Source organism: Gobius niger (assembly GCF_951799975.1).
Source record: "Gobius niger genome assembly, chromosome: 2".
In the NCBI taxonomy this organism is placed as follows: Eukaryota; Metazoa; Chordata; class Actinopteri; order Gobiiformes; family Gobiidae; genus Gobius; species Gobius niger.
In genome coordinates this window covers 40,774,764-40,791,800 of record NC_136853.1, presented here as the reverse complement: position 1 = coordinate 40,791,800, position 17,037 = coordinate 40,774,764, and the positions used below count along the sequence as shown (strand labels likewise).

At 40.2% G+C, this 17,037-nt stretch overlaps 1 protein-coding gene across 1 annotated transcript in view; it reads left to right on the top strand.

Moving 5' to 3' along the window:
* Positions 1–17,037, top strand: part of ano2b (anoctamin 2b) — a 91,437-nt gene that overhangs the window by 35,976 nt on the left and 38,424 nt on the right. The window contains exons 7-15 of the mRNA XM_079552554.1: positions 1,328–1,382; positions 1,473–1,524; positions 4,264–4,319; positions 4,405–4,452; positions 7,310–7,374; positions 8,598–8,732; positions 13,059–13,219; positions 13,395–13,477; positions 13,782–13,868. Coding sequence (XP_079408680.1) covers positions 1,328–1,382; positions 1,473–1,524; positions 4,264–4,319; positions 4,405–4,452; positions 7,310–7,374; positions 8,598–8,732; positions 13,059–13,219; positions 13,395–13,477; positions 13,782–13,868 — 742 coding nt within the window. The remainder of the gene's footprint in view (positions 1–1,327; positions 1,383–1,472; positions 1,525–4,263; positions 4,320–4,404; positions 4,453–7,309; positions 7,375–8,597; positions 8,733–13,058; positions 13,220–13,394; positions 13,478–13,781; positions 13,869–17,037) is intronic.

Here is a 17,037-nt window from a genome sequence, read left to right as displayed (position 1 = left end):
TCTGTTAGACACCCATGGCCAATGGCGGTGTTATGTAGACTGTAAGCACTCTTTTTCCTAGGCTGGGAAGGAGTGAGAGGAAAGGGTTTTGGTGGGGGTTGAACATGTGCTTTTGTTTGGATTATATCGGGACCAGTGGCATATAGTCTTTCTCTCGGGGCACGGACAGTATTTAACTCACAGTGAGATGAATAAAGTTTTTGTGAGCTTTAAAAGGATATAGCGTAAATGCTGAATGAAGTACATGTGGGAGTGTGATGTAAAGGTGGAAAAGATGATGAGGCTCCAAAGGGAAAGCAGTGCTCTCAGTGCCACACTTCAATTGACCTCTTTTTATGAGCAACACCCTTCAGCCACAGGCTGCAGTTACGTGGCGCAACAGTTGCACACATTCAAGATGACAGTCTTGTTTGGATCAACGCTGTTCATGCAGACTCTATGTCTCTGAGCTGGCCCGGGAATGCTTCTGGATCTCCCCAGAAGAGTTTGAGGCGTCTCTGCTCAGACTGCTGGAAGAAAATGAATGAATGTCTGGACAGAATCCCTCACAAATGCAGATTTAGAAATAGAGCCTAAGTGCGCCTTACTTTATTAGTGACTGAATTCTGAGCTTTCTATTGAGAAATATGTCAAATTCTACAAAGATTAAGTAAAGACAACCGAACTTGAGTTGTAAATGTTTTTTTGTTTTTTTTCCGTGAGAGTGCATGCTACATTAATAAAATGTTCTTCTAAAAAGCTTTCAAAAAGTCCTAAGTCCTAGATGGTTTTCTATGTTGCGATACATAAAAAACATGTATTGCAACATAGAATATCGTTGCGATATATGTTTATGACAACATAAACATGTATCGCAATGTTTATGTACTGCAACAATGATACATAAATATTGTTGCGATACAACCATGTTTGTAATAGAATATTCTATTTGGTTAGAATAGAATATTCTAACCAAATATTGTAGAAAATTTGGTTAGAATATTTTAGATTCTTTCCAAATCTAGAATATTGGTTAGAATAGAGAGACATATGAGCTTCCTGGACAGATAAACATACATGACACAGGCTTAAACGTGCAAGAAGGTTTTAAATTGGTATGTTATATAATCTTAAAGGGACTATACCTGATTTTGAACCTTTTTAGGCAACAAATGATAATAAGGTGCAAACCATTCGCATCAGGCTGCTTTTTTCACAAATGACTACATTTACAACATACATTTATGGGGCAAAAAGAATGTGACCTTGCAAAAAGAAAAACATGTCAGGTATAGCTCCTTTAACATACAGACCCATCCAACCCCCTATTTTTTTCTTTGTCTTCCAGATACAACATCACATCCAAAGACACATTTTTTGACAACTCCACTAGAGGCCGAATAGTACGTTTCACATATTATTATTTTTATTATTATTTTGTGCCTCATGATTGTCAAATCTTAATGTATTAATATTGTAATACTTTTCATCAGGTGTACGAGATCCTGAGAAGGACAGTTTGTGTGCGGACCTGCCAGACCATAGGTATGTATTTTAACAGAGAAGTAATAGAGGTTTAGATAATGCACTATTGGGGGACAAGTATAACCAGATTTGGTGTTTTTGGGCATATGTATAGCACCACAGCCTTTTGAACAGTTCACTGAGGTTGTGTTCTGTAAAAGTAAAAACACTGGGCGCCGTCTGACAGTTCCCGGGAATACTTGTCTGTCATTAGTGCATCATAATCCTGCAGCAGGTGGCTCCACCAGGAACAGCGTTCACAGCTCTGAGCTCAGCAGTAATGGCATCAAACCACCGCTTACTCATAATAGCACCTCACCTTTGTATTTTACATAATTAGTGAAAATGTGTCTGCGTTTTAATGGATTAAACAAAACAAAAAAAGACACAGTCGGTGAATTCTTATTGCTTTATGTACATGGATCATCTGCAGTTAAGTAGACTTTTTGAGAGATATCTAGCTTTGAAGGTACCTGAGTAACTGTAGGATCTAAACTCTGGGCTGTTCGTAAGAGACATTAAAATAATCACTTTTGGATGCTTTACTGTGTGTTGTCAGAATGTGTTTGTTGTGCCGAGATTTGCTTTGTGTAGATTTGGGTCAGTGTTCTGTGTGTTCACAACTGAATTATTTGGAACACATTTGACTCACAAACATGTGCCTTCAGAATATCAGTGCATTTTTTGGGGGAGTTGATTTAATAAAAAAATATGTAAAATTCTCGGTCATCTAGATCACCAGTTCAACCATGTGGAGTTAAAACAACTGGACTGGCCAACGTGTCACTCTCCATCCAGAGAGCCTCTTCATTGCAGTTTTCGATAAACGTCAAACCCACCAGTTATACATGCCTTTCAGTCATGTGACTTTTGTTGTTATAGTGGCCATTTTCAATACCGAAGTAGCATTATGCAGTACTGCAACATGTAACAATATCTCTACTCAGGATATAAATGAAAGACAGCTGATTGACAGTGGTATTTTTATGTACTCGTAATCATTGCTCAAGAAGATAACAGTAAAAACACGGCCCCAGAGACGCACGTTTATGTGAAGTAACCAGTGTCAGTGTTTAAGCTGCTCAAGAAGCTTGCATGCTACAGGTTAGCATTTAGCTTCAACAGCTCAGCTCTGACCTCTCCAACAGAAAGCCCTGAACCACACTCCAAACATCTAGTCTTGGATACAACATGTGACAGAGGTCAGAGCTAAGCTGTTACTGTAGTATTTCCTCAGTGTCATAGATGTGAGCCACACATGTGTTTATCGTGTTGAAGCCATTGACAGTTGCTAACCAGTAGCATGCTAGCATCTTGAGCAGTTTAAACACTGACTCAGACTCTGTTGACATGACAAATCACAGAGAAAGGTTTTCTGTTTCCTCTTTGATGTGTTAGTTTAGTCTGAGGAGTGAAGCAGATCTATGAGGAGGCTCTCTAGAGAGCGATTAATTGTAAGTCCAGTTCTCTTGTTTTAACTTCATAAGATACTGAAGAATGACTGAGTAGAATCAAATGCACTGAGCTGGAGGCCAGAATGACTACAGCTCTGTGACATGTGTGTATGTCATGCTCAGTTGACACATCCAGTGAGTAATAATTGTCAGCCATTCAAAGAAAGAGCAATGCAACACATTCATTGCTTTTCCAAACTTTCCGAATTGTCTGTTATTTGATCTGCCGTATAAACAGCAACACTCCTCTTCTCCTTCATGTCAGGAATACCAGTCAGACTCACATCCAGCCTGTATTTCTGTATTTAACGCAGTTAGTCTGTGTCCTCCATCTGTTGCTGGCCTCCGGCGCGCAGCAGAAGGCACAGCTCGAGGTGCTCTGATCGCTGCAGGGGGAGCGCAGCGCTGCATATCTTTAACCTCTATTTTCAACATTTGGACTGAACCAGATCCTCCAGGACCCTCCACAAGTGGGTCACACTTGCTGGGTCAGCCTCAGATTGAAGCTCGGCCGTCTGGGAGTTGTGGGTTTTTTCTGGGCGGAGGAGGGAGCTGTCCGCGAGCACAAGTCATTTCAGAACCGGTGCTTGTGCGAATGTCATTTTTTTTTTTTTATAGAAACAAAGGAAATGGGGCTCGACAAAAAGGACGACTGACAAATGTGTGCAGAGCTTCATGGGGAAGTTGGGACACAATTGTAAAAAACGCACATGTCTTTTGAAATGATGTATTTGGGACCAGTATAAAGACAACAAAAATAAGCAGATCATTTGTTCCATTACAGTTTCAGTAATGTATTTATCCGTCTAAAAGGCTTTATTCCTGTGTCTGAGAGGCCACGCCATGGAAGACTTGAAGCAATCACATGTAAATCTTCATATTCTGGTGCAATTCAGGCTTTTGTTCATAAAACTCCAAATGTACAGATTGGTATTTTTGCTCAAACTCTCCCGACTAATGCACTTATTTCAAAAGCGGACAAACAAATCGACCGTGTGAGCTGATCAAAATAAAAATAATTAAATAGTGACAAGATAAGATAAGATAAGATGCTACTTTATTGATCTCACAGATGGAGAAATTGCATTTGATGAGAGAGCATGCGGCAGCAGCACCCATTCAGTGTGCACCATTCTTTTTTTTTTTTTCTTTGGTGAAAGATTGTTGTGTCGCGGCCGCCATCTTCACTGTTTTGGTCACAGGAGGAGCACTGGTTGATGGGAAATCCGTAGACGACAACAGTGGCACATCTATGAACACATCTCTCCTTATTAGAAATACAATACATGTCTCCCTGTGTCCACAGGTATTAGTTCTCTGATTGCTAAAGGCGTATACGACGCTGCCTTCCCTCTTCACGACGTGAGTTTATTTGATTTCCTCTCAGTCACATGTTACAGTGCGTTTGTGTGTGTTTTGCGTTAATAACCTTTTTTTCCTCATTCAGGGCGATTATAAAGTCATAGGTCACACAGAGGAGAGGAACGACCGACAGGTAAAATCACCCTAAAATCTTTCTTCTTCTGCATTTACATCACTAGTCTTCTTTCGAATGGCAATCTTCCTGGACCTGTTGTAAATGCCCACTGTGAACTGAATTCAGATCGCAACATATTACTATTTACAAAAGAAATCTTCAAGCAGCTGAAATTTACAATTGTTGAGTGTTTTGGAGATTATGTGTCACTACACAAATCAAATGACTTTCAAATAACTTTTTGCTGCCATGGTTAGAGAATCATTTCGACATCTTCAATATGAGAATTAAAAGACAAAATCACACTAACATACAGCTGTACTATCGCTCGTTCTTCACAGCTAGAAGGTCCGGGTTCAATTCCCACCAGGGACGAGGAGTTTCTGTGTGGAGTTTACATGTTCTCCCCGTGTCTGCGTAGATTTCCTCCGGGTACTCCGGTTCCCCCTACCACTAAAAACATGTACAATAGGCCTGGATGAATGAGGGCACGGGGGGCGTCGGATGGAAATTAGCCTACAGGCTGCTGTTCATTAACACTGTCCCTACTAAATAAACCAATAAACTAATTAGCGATGCTCCACCCGAATATCAAAGCCTCACTGCGGAATATTCCAGATTCTCAACACATAAATAAACACGCCAGCAATAACAAATGTGCTCGTAATGGTCAATTAGACACAGCCCATACAATGTTTGCAATGTTTTATATAAATAAAGTATTTGGAAGGAAACATTTATGCATTTAAACCTCACGTTTGGCAAAGTGTAGTCAAAGCATAACAGACACGGAGACGTTACAAGTCACAAGTCAAGCCAGAGGGCAGCTTGTATTTTATTTAATTTGTAAATGTTTTTTTTAATGTCACGAAGTGCGGCTTTAATCAATCGGCTCTTTTGACAGTTTGTTACTCGAACGCAACCCGATAAATCCCATTGCAAATCTGCATTTACGCTTGCATTTGTGTTCTTCCTTTCTAAAGCATTGTCTTATAATCTCTTAATGAGATTTCAAAGCCAACCCTGAAGCCAGCTCTATGCTTTGTTTTTTTTCATGGATGTGTCAGTTTTGCGTATCCAAAAGGGCCACGGTTTGATGGAAGCGTTGTCGCCTCCTCGCTGTCATCTGAAGGCGTAGTCGCAACATGAGTCACCGCTCGCAATCACATACACAACGTCTATGAATGCAAAGAGCTGTCAGATCTGCACATGAGGCGGCGCAAGGATAAGAGAACCCTGCTTTTCTTCTGCAACACGAAAACGCACGCTTTGCTGGAGCAATTCGTCGTTTGTCAGAGATTAGGTCTACGGCCCTGCTAAATTTGTCTCAACAGTAATGTCACGGCTTTTTGATTACATTGCGAGAAAATAATACCACATTTGGTCATTTGTGCTTTCAGAGAAGACGCTGCGGTTTGCGGCCGTTTTCGTTCCATGTGGATTGGACCACAGTAGGGTTGTCAAAAAAATCGATCCCTCGAAGCTAAAGCGATACTAAAAGTGGTAGCGAAGCGAGATATTCATTTGAGCAGGTATCGATACTTTCTGTGTTTCCTCCGGGCTGCGCACAGAGCAGCCCCTCCCTCTCCTGCTCGCTCCCGGAGCGCCGGAAGGAACCTGCTGTGCTACGATCAAAACTTAAATTAGAGCTAAAAAGTGCTCACTTAAACCCTGAATAAAACTCTAAAACTAAATGCATCCATTGTCGAGGTAGGATCTGATTACTGGTGCAGTACCAGGCTGAAAGGAGCAGGCGTTTTTATAGAAACTAGAATTTGCGATTGTGGCTAATGTTAGCTCAGCGGCGTCCATTGGTTTACATGTATCAGTTAGCTTTGGCTATTAAGCCGTTTTTTCTCCTAAAAAATCTCAACAAAATAAAATTTTACCAATGTCAACTGTATAGTTACATGTTACCTATCTGTAACTATTTTGAGGAATTTTAAAGGCCAGCTTTAACATTGTGCATTGAATTAATGCACTGTTCTGCTCCTAAATGCGACAGCAGTGACTGTTACTGTATGAAGGCAAAAACAGACAGTGTTTAACCTGATGGTCCTGGGCCAAGTCCAGTCTGTAAACACTTTATATTGTCGGTTAAATCAGCAAATACAGTCTAAGGGACATGTCTTAAGAACATGGTCAATCTGAATAAACTAATATAATGTTGAGTATTCTGCAATGTAAACAATACAATGCAGAAGGAAAGAGACAAGAGTTTCCTATAGTAAATATAATATTTATTAAAAGGGAATTTTTTTTTTACTCTTCTATCGAAATTGGTATTTAATTGGTAAATTTCAATATCGTGACAACACTAGACCAGAGTCACTAAATCATAACAAGACTATTGACTATTACTAAAAATTAAAGTATATAAGCTCTTTATATCATCAAGTAAATGTGGCCTAATAATACAATAATACATTGGTTATCTTTCTAAATCTAATCATTAGGAGTCATGATGAAATTATATGGTGCACTTTCTGGACCCATCTTCAACCTAACCCAAATGAACTTGAACTTTCCAACTTTTCATTCAAAGCTAACCAAAACTATCAAAACTGTTTATCTGTCCTTTGTGTTTCCTAGTTTTATATACTTTTGGCGAGACCCTCCTTGTCTGCAATGAAAACATTTTACTTTTTAGTGCAGACATGCTGCTTTCCCATAGGTTCACAGCCGGATCCCACCGCCGGCAGAAGGATGAAGATAGTAATAAAAGTGCTCTGTACAAGTATTAACGTAACTCCTCCGTGTTTTGTTTTATATTTAGCCTTAGAGTAGCTCCTGCCCTGGCTGCAGACCAGCTCCTGTGCCCGTCAGGTTAAACTAGTGAAGTCCTCCCACAGTAACTCTCATTGTTTGGCCTCAGGTGCTGCATGAAGAGTGGGCCCGATACTCCGCCTTCTACAAGCACCAGCCAATCGATCTGGTCAGGTAAGATCACGTTTGTGAATGACGATGCTCACATGGTCATGCTCATACTTTTCCGATCACTAGAGCACTGTTCACTCACATCATTTATTGAATCCCATTATGATGAGCGGACTCATTACAAAAGCCCTTTTCACACATACATGCAAATAATTACTCTAATTTGTGTCTGTCATTTCCAGTTTAAAAACGCAGGCCTGCAGGGGATTCATTTTATTTATTTAACTTACTGGCAAGCCTTGTGGACATTTGTTGAACATCAACATTTTAAACTAGGGGTGGGAACCTCTGGGTACCTCACGATTCGATATGATACGCGATACATGGCTCACCATACCGATAATCTCACGATACGCCGATACTGTGATAATCGATATATTGCACAAAAATAACTGATACATCACAATAAAAATAAAAATAAAAGTTTAACCTTTACTTCAACATACTACATATTATTTATCATTTACATTTCTTTTCATGTGCTTTCTACCACTTTTATAAATTATCCCTGACTTGCACACTGAAAATGGGTCTATAGATCTGTCAGTGACTTCATTTAAACTTACATTTAAAGGGACTATACGGAGTTTAAAAATGTTAAAATGATGTACTTTCCTCGCCCTACATGTTCCAACCATGTCCTAGTGTGCAGCATGAGCCCAGACCTGTTCACCACAACTCTAAAATCCTGCACTGTCACTCAAAAAGGTGTTAATTTGGGCCCGAAGTGCCGTCATGCATGAGCTTAATATAGAAGGTGAACTTACACGTATGACCTGAGGTGGCAGTAGTGAGTATAAAATGGCAAACTTGCATCTAGCCCCTTTAAATAAACAAGAAACCACAGTTCTATTTAAAAAGGAATAAATCAACCCCAAATTAATCTTCTGTATAATTATAAATACTATTATTAAAAGTAATTTATTTGTGTGACAGTGTTTGATCCAAGTGCTCAAAACTGTAGTGCTGCCCCCTGCTGTCCTGATCATTATTGGCCTCTGTTGACTGTGAAATCAGTGGACCACTGCTGCCTCATTTTTATGCATGACGGTGCTCATCAATATGCACGACGTCATCAAAAGTATCGATATCGAAATAAAAAATATTGGTATCGTATCGTCCCACAAAATATAGCAATATATCGGAAAATCGATATAATGTCACTCTCCTACTTTAAACATTACATCTGCTTTAAGGAAAAAAAAACAATATTTTGGTTGTTATAGGAAGTATTTTGGTGAGAAGATCGGCCTGTACTTTGCGTGGCTCGGCGTCTACACTCAGCTGTTGATACCAGCCTCCATCGTGGGAATCTTCGTGTTTGGATACGGAGTAGCGACGCTGGACACCAACATCCCCAGGTACGAGGACGTTCTTTAACAACATTATTGAGATAGAGATTTTTGTGAGATTTTCAGTCTCACAAAAATCTCTATACAAATTCTGGCAAACCTTATTTCTATAGGAAAAAAGTTGATTGGATCTGGCTTTAATTACACCTTCACAGTGAAACAATTTCTGTATTCTATTTGGTCCTGATTCAGTTCTGTTTGTTTCGATAGTAACAGACCATGCATTTCTGTTTCTGTTCATACTGTATATTAGACATAACACGGTTCCCGCCTATTTGCCTCTGTATAGATTATGGATTATGAAAACAGTGTCTTTTCAGTATGGCAGAAGACACTGATCAGCATTATGCATTGTATCACATAGTATGCGTTCTTTTCTATTATATCTATCCTCCTGAATACTTTGTTGCCACGATGTAAGATGAGAAAGGCTCTCAGATACTACATAGGACCTACCACTGAACCTTGCTGGTATTGTCAGTATTACAGCAGTGAGTGGGTGCAGTGTGTCGGGAGTCATAAGGTTTCAGCCCACACTGCTCATGAATGGGGTCAAAGAGAGGCACTTCTATTGTTGTTACATGTTCTCTTCTCTTCAGTGGTAATAAGAAGTATAATTTCATTTCCTGCAATCCATCCAGTGATATACCATTATACTGCCAGGGCCTGATGTTAGTTCAGTAAAAGCTTTGGTGATGGTGGATCAAGTCATTAACGTCAACTTTTCAGTAGAAACGGGTAAACCGGAGTTGAATATTAGCAGATTAATTGTATTTATTTGACTGACAGCGTGTACGCGGATGCCAACTGTGCCCATGAGAAGCATTTCATAAATAACTAATTACATTCTCAAGGCTTATCAAAACAGCAACAACACGTTCTGAAATTGAAACATTTGTGGGTTGCACTTTACAGCACAGTGAAAACGTAATAAAGAGATGTCACAGCATGAAAACCAAAAGTGTAATAAAGTGGTAATCATGGTAATTGCCTGGAAAAAGTGGGCAGAGGCTTAAAGGGATATTTCAGGATTTTTAACATACGGCCTCATTTCCTAGTTATCCAGAGTGTTGCTGATTTCTGGAGATATTTTTTTTTTGTAGTTCATGCAGTTCTTTTGTTTGAAGAGTTCCGTGGCGCTAGGCTAGTGCAAGGCTAGCGCATTTCTATGGTATCAGCTAGCCTGCATTAAAAACAGTCTGACCCGCTCCACAGAGCACCTGAGGCAAATCACTTATAACACCAGACTAACCATATAAATGTCCGTGTCGATAGAGTAATTTTGGAATATAACTGACCTTGCATCACATGAATGATCGCATTTTGAGGGACTATTTTTTAGCAGATCACTCCGCCGATGTATAGCTTATACAACCACGAAGCTGATGCTGCTCAAATGTAAGTTATTTTAATGCAAAATGGTTAAAATTATTCTATCGACACAGGCATTTATAAGGTTAGTCTGGCGTTATAAGTGATTTGCCTCAGGTGGACTGTGGAGCGGGTCAGACTGTTTTTAATGCAGGCTAGCTGATACCATAGAAATGCGCTAGCCTTGCATTAGCCTAGCGCCACGAAACTCTTCAAATATAAGAACTGCATTAATTGAAAAAAAAAAAAAATCTCCAGAAATCAGCAACACTCTGGATAACTAGGAAATGAGGCCCTATGTCAAAAATCCTGAAATATCCCTTTAAGATATTCCAAGATATTAGGATTATTTCTAACCATAACTTGATATAAATACAGTGAATTTCTGGAAAAAAAGACTATGTTTTCATGTCAGGTAAACTATACAGATCCTCAAAAAGTCCACTTTTCTGCTGTACTGAAGTAAATTGCTTTATAATAAAGTTAAGTAATCTGTGATTGCTCTTTCTCTAAACATATAGTATCCAAGGGTTCACTTACTTATTCCACGCTGTCCTGTGAATGTTTACATGTTATGGCCAATACAAATATGATAACATGTAATTGTTTGGGTGGTATTAGTTCAAGGGGACACGGTTTACTCATTCTTGTGATTTTAATAAAGATCGGACCACATTTTAGGATCAGCAGAAATGTAAGAAATTCCAAAACATTTCTACATAGATGCTAAATTCTCTACACATACTTATATTGCATTTCTTACAATGCACAGAACAATACAGCCGGCACACATACTGTTTACATGTTGATTTAAAATGACATTACTCGGATAACATTTAAGCTTTATTTAGACATCACCTTAATGTTTTTAAAATGTGCACTTTTGCTTCCCGCGTCGCACATTGCTGCAGTTGAAGCCTTTCTTCGCTCTGGAGCTGTAAATCTTGCGCTTTATGTGTAGGAGGAAAGCACAATGGCTGGTGGTTGGTGGAGAAATCAATGTATTTCTTATATTAGACTTTCTAGATTGAGTTCAGTGTTACACGGGGACCACCCATAGTGTTAACAAACACACAGGAATACATTTATTTATGTGTTGTTTATTTACTTGCTTATTCATGCGTTTAATTATTATCATTCAGTTTGTAAGGTAATGGAAAATGCTGTACAACATGCAAACACCATACAGGAAGTAGCACCCCGCCTGAACCTGGAAACTGTGAAACTGACCTTTGATGGACTCATTACATGCAAAGTGAGATATGTGGGGCCTTCATTTGTTCAGCTTGTAGATTCAAGAGATTTATTGTCATTGTCAGAGAGAACAACGAAAATGTTTAGAGCATCAACATTGTCATAGTTTGGTGTAAAGTGCCACATAAACCCCCCAGTGTAAACATTTAGCTCATCTTGGCATCAGTGCAACATATTAATACAGTTATAGCAGCGTCGGGCAAATCGTTGTAAAGTGCAGGGCAAGGACACACTGTCAGATACATGGAGGTAGTGAAAGTCCAGTTGAGAGCCATTGTTCCGGTGGATGTGGTTATTGTCCATGGGAGGGAAGCAGAGAAGACTGGAGGGCATGCTGGACAGTTTTGATTTCTGGGCCTGTATAGACAAGGCAAGTTTATTTGTAGAGCGCAATTTGTACACAAGGCAATTCAAAGTGCTTTACAGTTGCATAAAATTGCAAATAAAAAACAGATAAAATCAATAAAACTATACCGCCTTTGCTGTGCCCGATCAGGTCAGAGCTTGGAAGCTAAGCAGGGAAGGGCCTGGTCGGTACTTGGATGGGAGACCGTTTGGTGACACCAGGAAGCCTAGTGAATGCAGTGAGTGAGTGGGTGAGTGAGTGAGTGGGTGAGTGAGTGGGTGAGTGGGTGAGCGAGTGGTTGATGGTGGTCGGAGGGGCCGATGGCGCAGACTGGTTGCCTGCTTCCGTCAGTCTACCCCAGGGCAGCTGTGGCTACAATAGTTGCTTACCACCACCAAGTATGGAGTGAATGAATAATGCAATGTAAAGCGTCTTTGAGTGTCCAGAAAAGCGCTATATAAAAACCAATGCATTATTATTATTATTATTATTATTATTAAATCACCAACTTAAAAATAATCAATTACAGTAAGAGGCAAAAGTGCAGATAAATACTTTCAGTCATATGCACGGGTAGAAAGAACTGTTTTCAGCCTTTCTTTCTACATTGTCAGGGTTGAGGCCTGTCTCACATCCTCATCAAGACTGTTCCAGATTATTGCTGCATGAAACTGAAACGCAGCCTCACCGTGTTTATTATTGACTCCGGGAACCACCAGGAGGCCCCTCCCTGAAGTTCTCAGGGCCCTCCATGATTCATACAGCTGTAACATGTCAGAGATGTGAAAAGACTTATACACAAGCTATTTTAAATTCTATTCTCTGAGCGACAGGAAGCCAGTGCAGAGACCAGAGCACTGGACTAATATGGTTGTATTTCCTGGTTCTTGTCAGGACTCGAGCAGCAGCGTTGTGGATGAACTGCAGCTCTAACAGTGAGGCCGTTACTGAAGTTTAACCTGCTGGAGACAAATGCATGGATAAGTCTCTCTAAGTCTGGTTTCCTCTGATCTTAGCGATGTTTTTCAGATGGTAAAAAGCTGCTGTTGTTATTGCTTTGATGTGGCTGTTTAAGTTCAGGTCTGAGTCCATGATCACTCCCAGATTTCGAACCTGATTTTTGTTTTGTTTTAGAGAGAGAGACTCAAGGTGACTGATAACACTTTGTCTTTGTGTCTTTGGGCCACAAACAATGATCTCAGTTTTGTCTGAGGCTAGACCTGTACCTCCTACCCGAAGGCAGCAGGTGGAGCAGGTGATAAGCAGAGTGTTTCCGGTCACGCAGGAAACTAACGATATTCTAATTTTCTCAGTTTCACCTGTATCACCATTATGCTCTATGGTGTTGTTCTTGTGCCCTGTAGTTTGGAGATGTGTGATGAGCGACAGAACTTCACCATGTGTCCTCTGTGTGACGGGGCGTGTGATTACTGGAGACTCAACACAGCGTGCGGAACAGCCCGGGCCTCTCACCTGTTCGACAACCCCGCCACCGTCTTCTTCGCCATCTTCATGTCCCTGTGGGGTGAGTTTGTGCACGTCCCGTCACTGACAATGGCCATAATGTGTTTCTGATCCTTATCATGCACAAGCGACTCAACCGGGACGTCAGTGTAGTCTTACATCTATAATACGAGGAGTCATGTTTACACAATTCAATCTGTGTGATAGACCAACCAGAAATCTGTGTGTTTTCGCAGCCGTCCTGTTTCTGGAGCACTGGAAGCGCAAACAGATCAGTTTAAGCTTCAGCTGGGATCTGACAGGGATCGAGGACGATGAGGTAAAAAAAAAAAAACAGGCTCATGACAAAATGTTACATAAATGAGAAAGTAATAGGTTCACTCAAGGGAAAAGAGTGGCTTGCACAGTATGAAAAACAAGCTGCCACTTTATCTTCTCGCAACTTTGGCAACTCAGGGGACAAACTTACAGCATAAGAGTGGGAGAGCGTGACACTGATAACTGTAAGAACGCTACATGGACGGAGATATGGGTTTTCAACTTACAGGCTGTTCATTTTTGCAGTAATTCTTTCAGATTGGAATGAAAATGTAAAGTGAAATTGTGCCATTTCTTTTATTTAGGAACAACCGCGGCCAAAATACGAGAATATTGTCCTTCAAAAACGACAGAGGAAACAGCAGAAGAAGAAAAAGAAGAAAAAGAATGAGGTATATGAGCTTTGTGTTTAAAGATATTAGGCTTCCCTGGTACGTTTGGACACATTATTTCATATTTCATAACTTAAAGACACACTGCATACTGTATTTCACCAAATAAATAGAAAGTGTGTATTTATTTATTTATTGTTACAAGTTTGTTTTGGGTGTGAAAAATGCATCAAAAGAAAGTCTTGCTTTTGCTCAGAACTAACTTTGCTGGGTGTGGGGCCTCACCTACTTGTCTCATTGAGATTGTGCTGCTTTGGTTGTGATTGGATCTATTATGTACATCACAGCAGGTCCTCTTCCTATAGTGTATAGCTGATTGCAAAAATTGCTTTATCATTGTCTAAGTGAGCGCTAGGAGCATGGTTCAATGAAGGTTCTTGAGTCAATCTGCTGTGTTCTGTAGTTGAAGAGTCTGTCATCCAAAAGGTTTAGGTGAAACGTTCAACACTTCAACTACAGAGTACAGGAGATGACTCAAGAACCTTCATTGAAGATGGACAACTCCTGCACGACTGAGAGCCTACACAAACATCGCAGAGCATGGTTATTATTGCTGGCATTTCACAAAATAGTAAGCAACACTTCAGGCAGACACTCTCTGGAGATGTACTTGTGTTTAAACTCTGTTGATGTTGTTGTCTGTGATCCAGGCCTATATTTACATTATTTACATCTGAAAAACTCCTTTTAGATCCGTGACTGTATTATATCACTTAGGCCAACGGTGCCCAAAGTGCGGCCCAGGGGCCAAGTATGGCCCTCAGACCATTTTTTGGTGGCCCTCTTGTTGACCGGAGATAGTACTTTTTACAGCAAAACTCATAATTCCACACAATTAAAACATCAGAAATGAACATTTTATTGTGAGGAAGAGCTGGCATTGGGGTTCTGAGCCTAAATAAAGGTGTGTGCCACGGTTTTAACCACTGTTAAATGCACCCAGGTGCTGCCCTGGCCACCAATCTTTCTAGGGGTTGAGATGGGTTTTTTTTAAGGTCAAGGTCGATATGCACGGCCGATGTTTTTGGAAGACTGTCCAAAATGTCTTGTCTATATTCCTGTGTATGAAGCTTCTAAACCAGGGGTGTCAAATTCATTTTGGGTCGTGGGCCGAAATTCAAATAATGTAAACAGGAAAATATTATAGAAAACATTTTTCCAACAAATGAATAATGATAATGGGCTGTGATTTGATCAAAGCCCCAACTTGACTGTGGCCTAATCAATAACAACGACATACAATACATAGTTATATAGTAATTATTCATTGACTCCACACTGGTGGCGGTGGTAAACTGCTACTGAAGCCACAGCCATGTGTGTCCATTTACCACGTGGCTATAATGTGTTGTTCATATATCCTTATCTCTTATTACATCAGTGCCCTCTGCTGGATACGAGTGAGAATCTTGCCTTTTTTATAAAATTGAAGCTGCCCCCTAGTGGCTGGAGTGAGCATTCTGGTTATTCTTTAATTCATTGATTCATAACTCTGCACAGGAATGGGCTAGAAGTTTTTTTTTTTTTTTTTACAAACTCTGTTTATGCTCTGCAGGGCAGGAGCTGGATTAAATCATCCGTCCAGATCTGGCCCGCGGGCCGCATGTTTGACGCCCCAGTTCTAAACTGTAAAATGTGTCAGTGTTGTACTGTGACAGTGGGGGGCTCTTTATTAGGGGCACAGGGCTGATTTATTCAGGACACTCATGTTTAGTTGGTTCTTAAGTGGGAGCTCATTTGAAGGACAAAAATCCCCCCAAATAAACAAACAAACAAAAAAAAACGGTTTCTATTGTGGTTCCGAAATGACAGCAAATGCACCAGGATTTGCTTCAAGTGGCCCAAATGTGAACATGGCCTAAAGCTCAAAGAACTCAGTGAATGACTTCATCTGCTGCTATTGTCAAAAAACGGGGAAAGAATTACTTTTTAAGGTAAACTCACTTTGCCTGAGATATTGGTTTGATAATCTCTCTGATGATTTCTGTGGACTTTAGAGTAGGGTCTAAGGATTAACGCCGTTTCTGAACCGCCAAATAATGTAAGAGCAGAGATCCCTGTCACACTGTAACAGTAAATCTCGTCCTGGGATTATCACATCAATCCAAAACATGATAAATTATTTTCTAATCCTTTACTCTGTTCGGGACCGATGGAGAAACACTAGTGAGCAATATTAGTCAGGGAACTTGGGAGATTTTGTGAGGAGGCAATTCTCTTTTTGAAATACTATATAAAAAAAAAAAAACAGCTTAGTTAATAAGGAAACCCTGAATATCTTATTAAAGCGGTTTCAAACTGTGGTAGGGATCAGTTTTATGCACCTTTCTGTTTGACCTCGTCCTCATTTAAACTTTTTGCTTAGTTCTCTGTTGGACGTGGTGCGTAGGTAGTGAAGTCTTAACCTGAAAGTGAAATATAAACTTTTTTGAGAACTTTAATTAATAGCCACTGTATATGGATGCTAATGAGTAAAACATTATTAATTCATCTTCATTTTATGACATAAGTAAAAGAACAGACATTTCTGGTGCAACTATTACTGAAGTAAGAAAGTACAAATCATTTTAAATAGGTGTTTATAATTACTTTGTGGCTTCAGAAACATGAAGACGGGAACAAATCTCTCTTTTTTGGTGTGCGTCAGTATTATTGGCAGAATTTTCAACACACTGCCACCTACTGGTCTGGAGTGTGCATTATACAGCCAATAACAGATTCTACACTTAAATACTGCTCGGGTAAAGAACATATCCTCAAAACATCTACTCAAAGGAATATCCCACCGCTCTACACTACCGGGATATGTTCTTATCTGAGCTTAGACGAGTTGATGCGTACCTGTCTGGTCTTTGTGCCTGCGCTCAGTAACACAAAAAGACCAAAGATGATCCACCGAGGAGAGGAGAGGCTAATGCTAACAACATCTTTTGGTCTTTTTGCGTGCACACACAAAGACCAGACACTTAAATTTTTATTATTATTATGAGTCATCTGTAAAAACTCTGATGGCGGCCATTTTAGGGATAGGTTTGCCTGAGTCCTCCTAGGAGGTGGGGACGCCTCCGAGCTTTCGTCACCAGCCGAGTAACCAACCAGGAGAACCCCCTCCCCACTGATGCCACAGACAGCGTGTGGAGAGGGCGTGTCTGAAAGGGTCAGAGGTTCT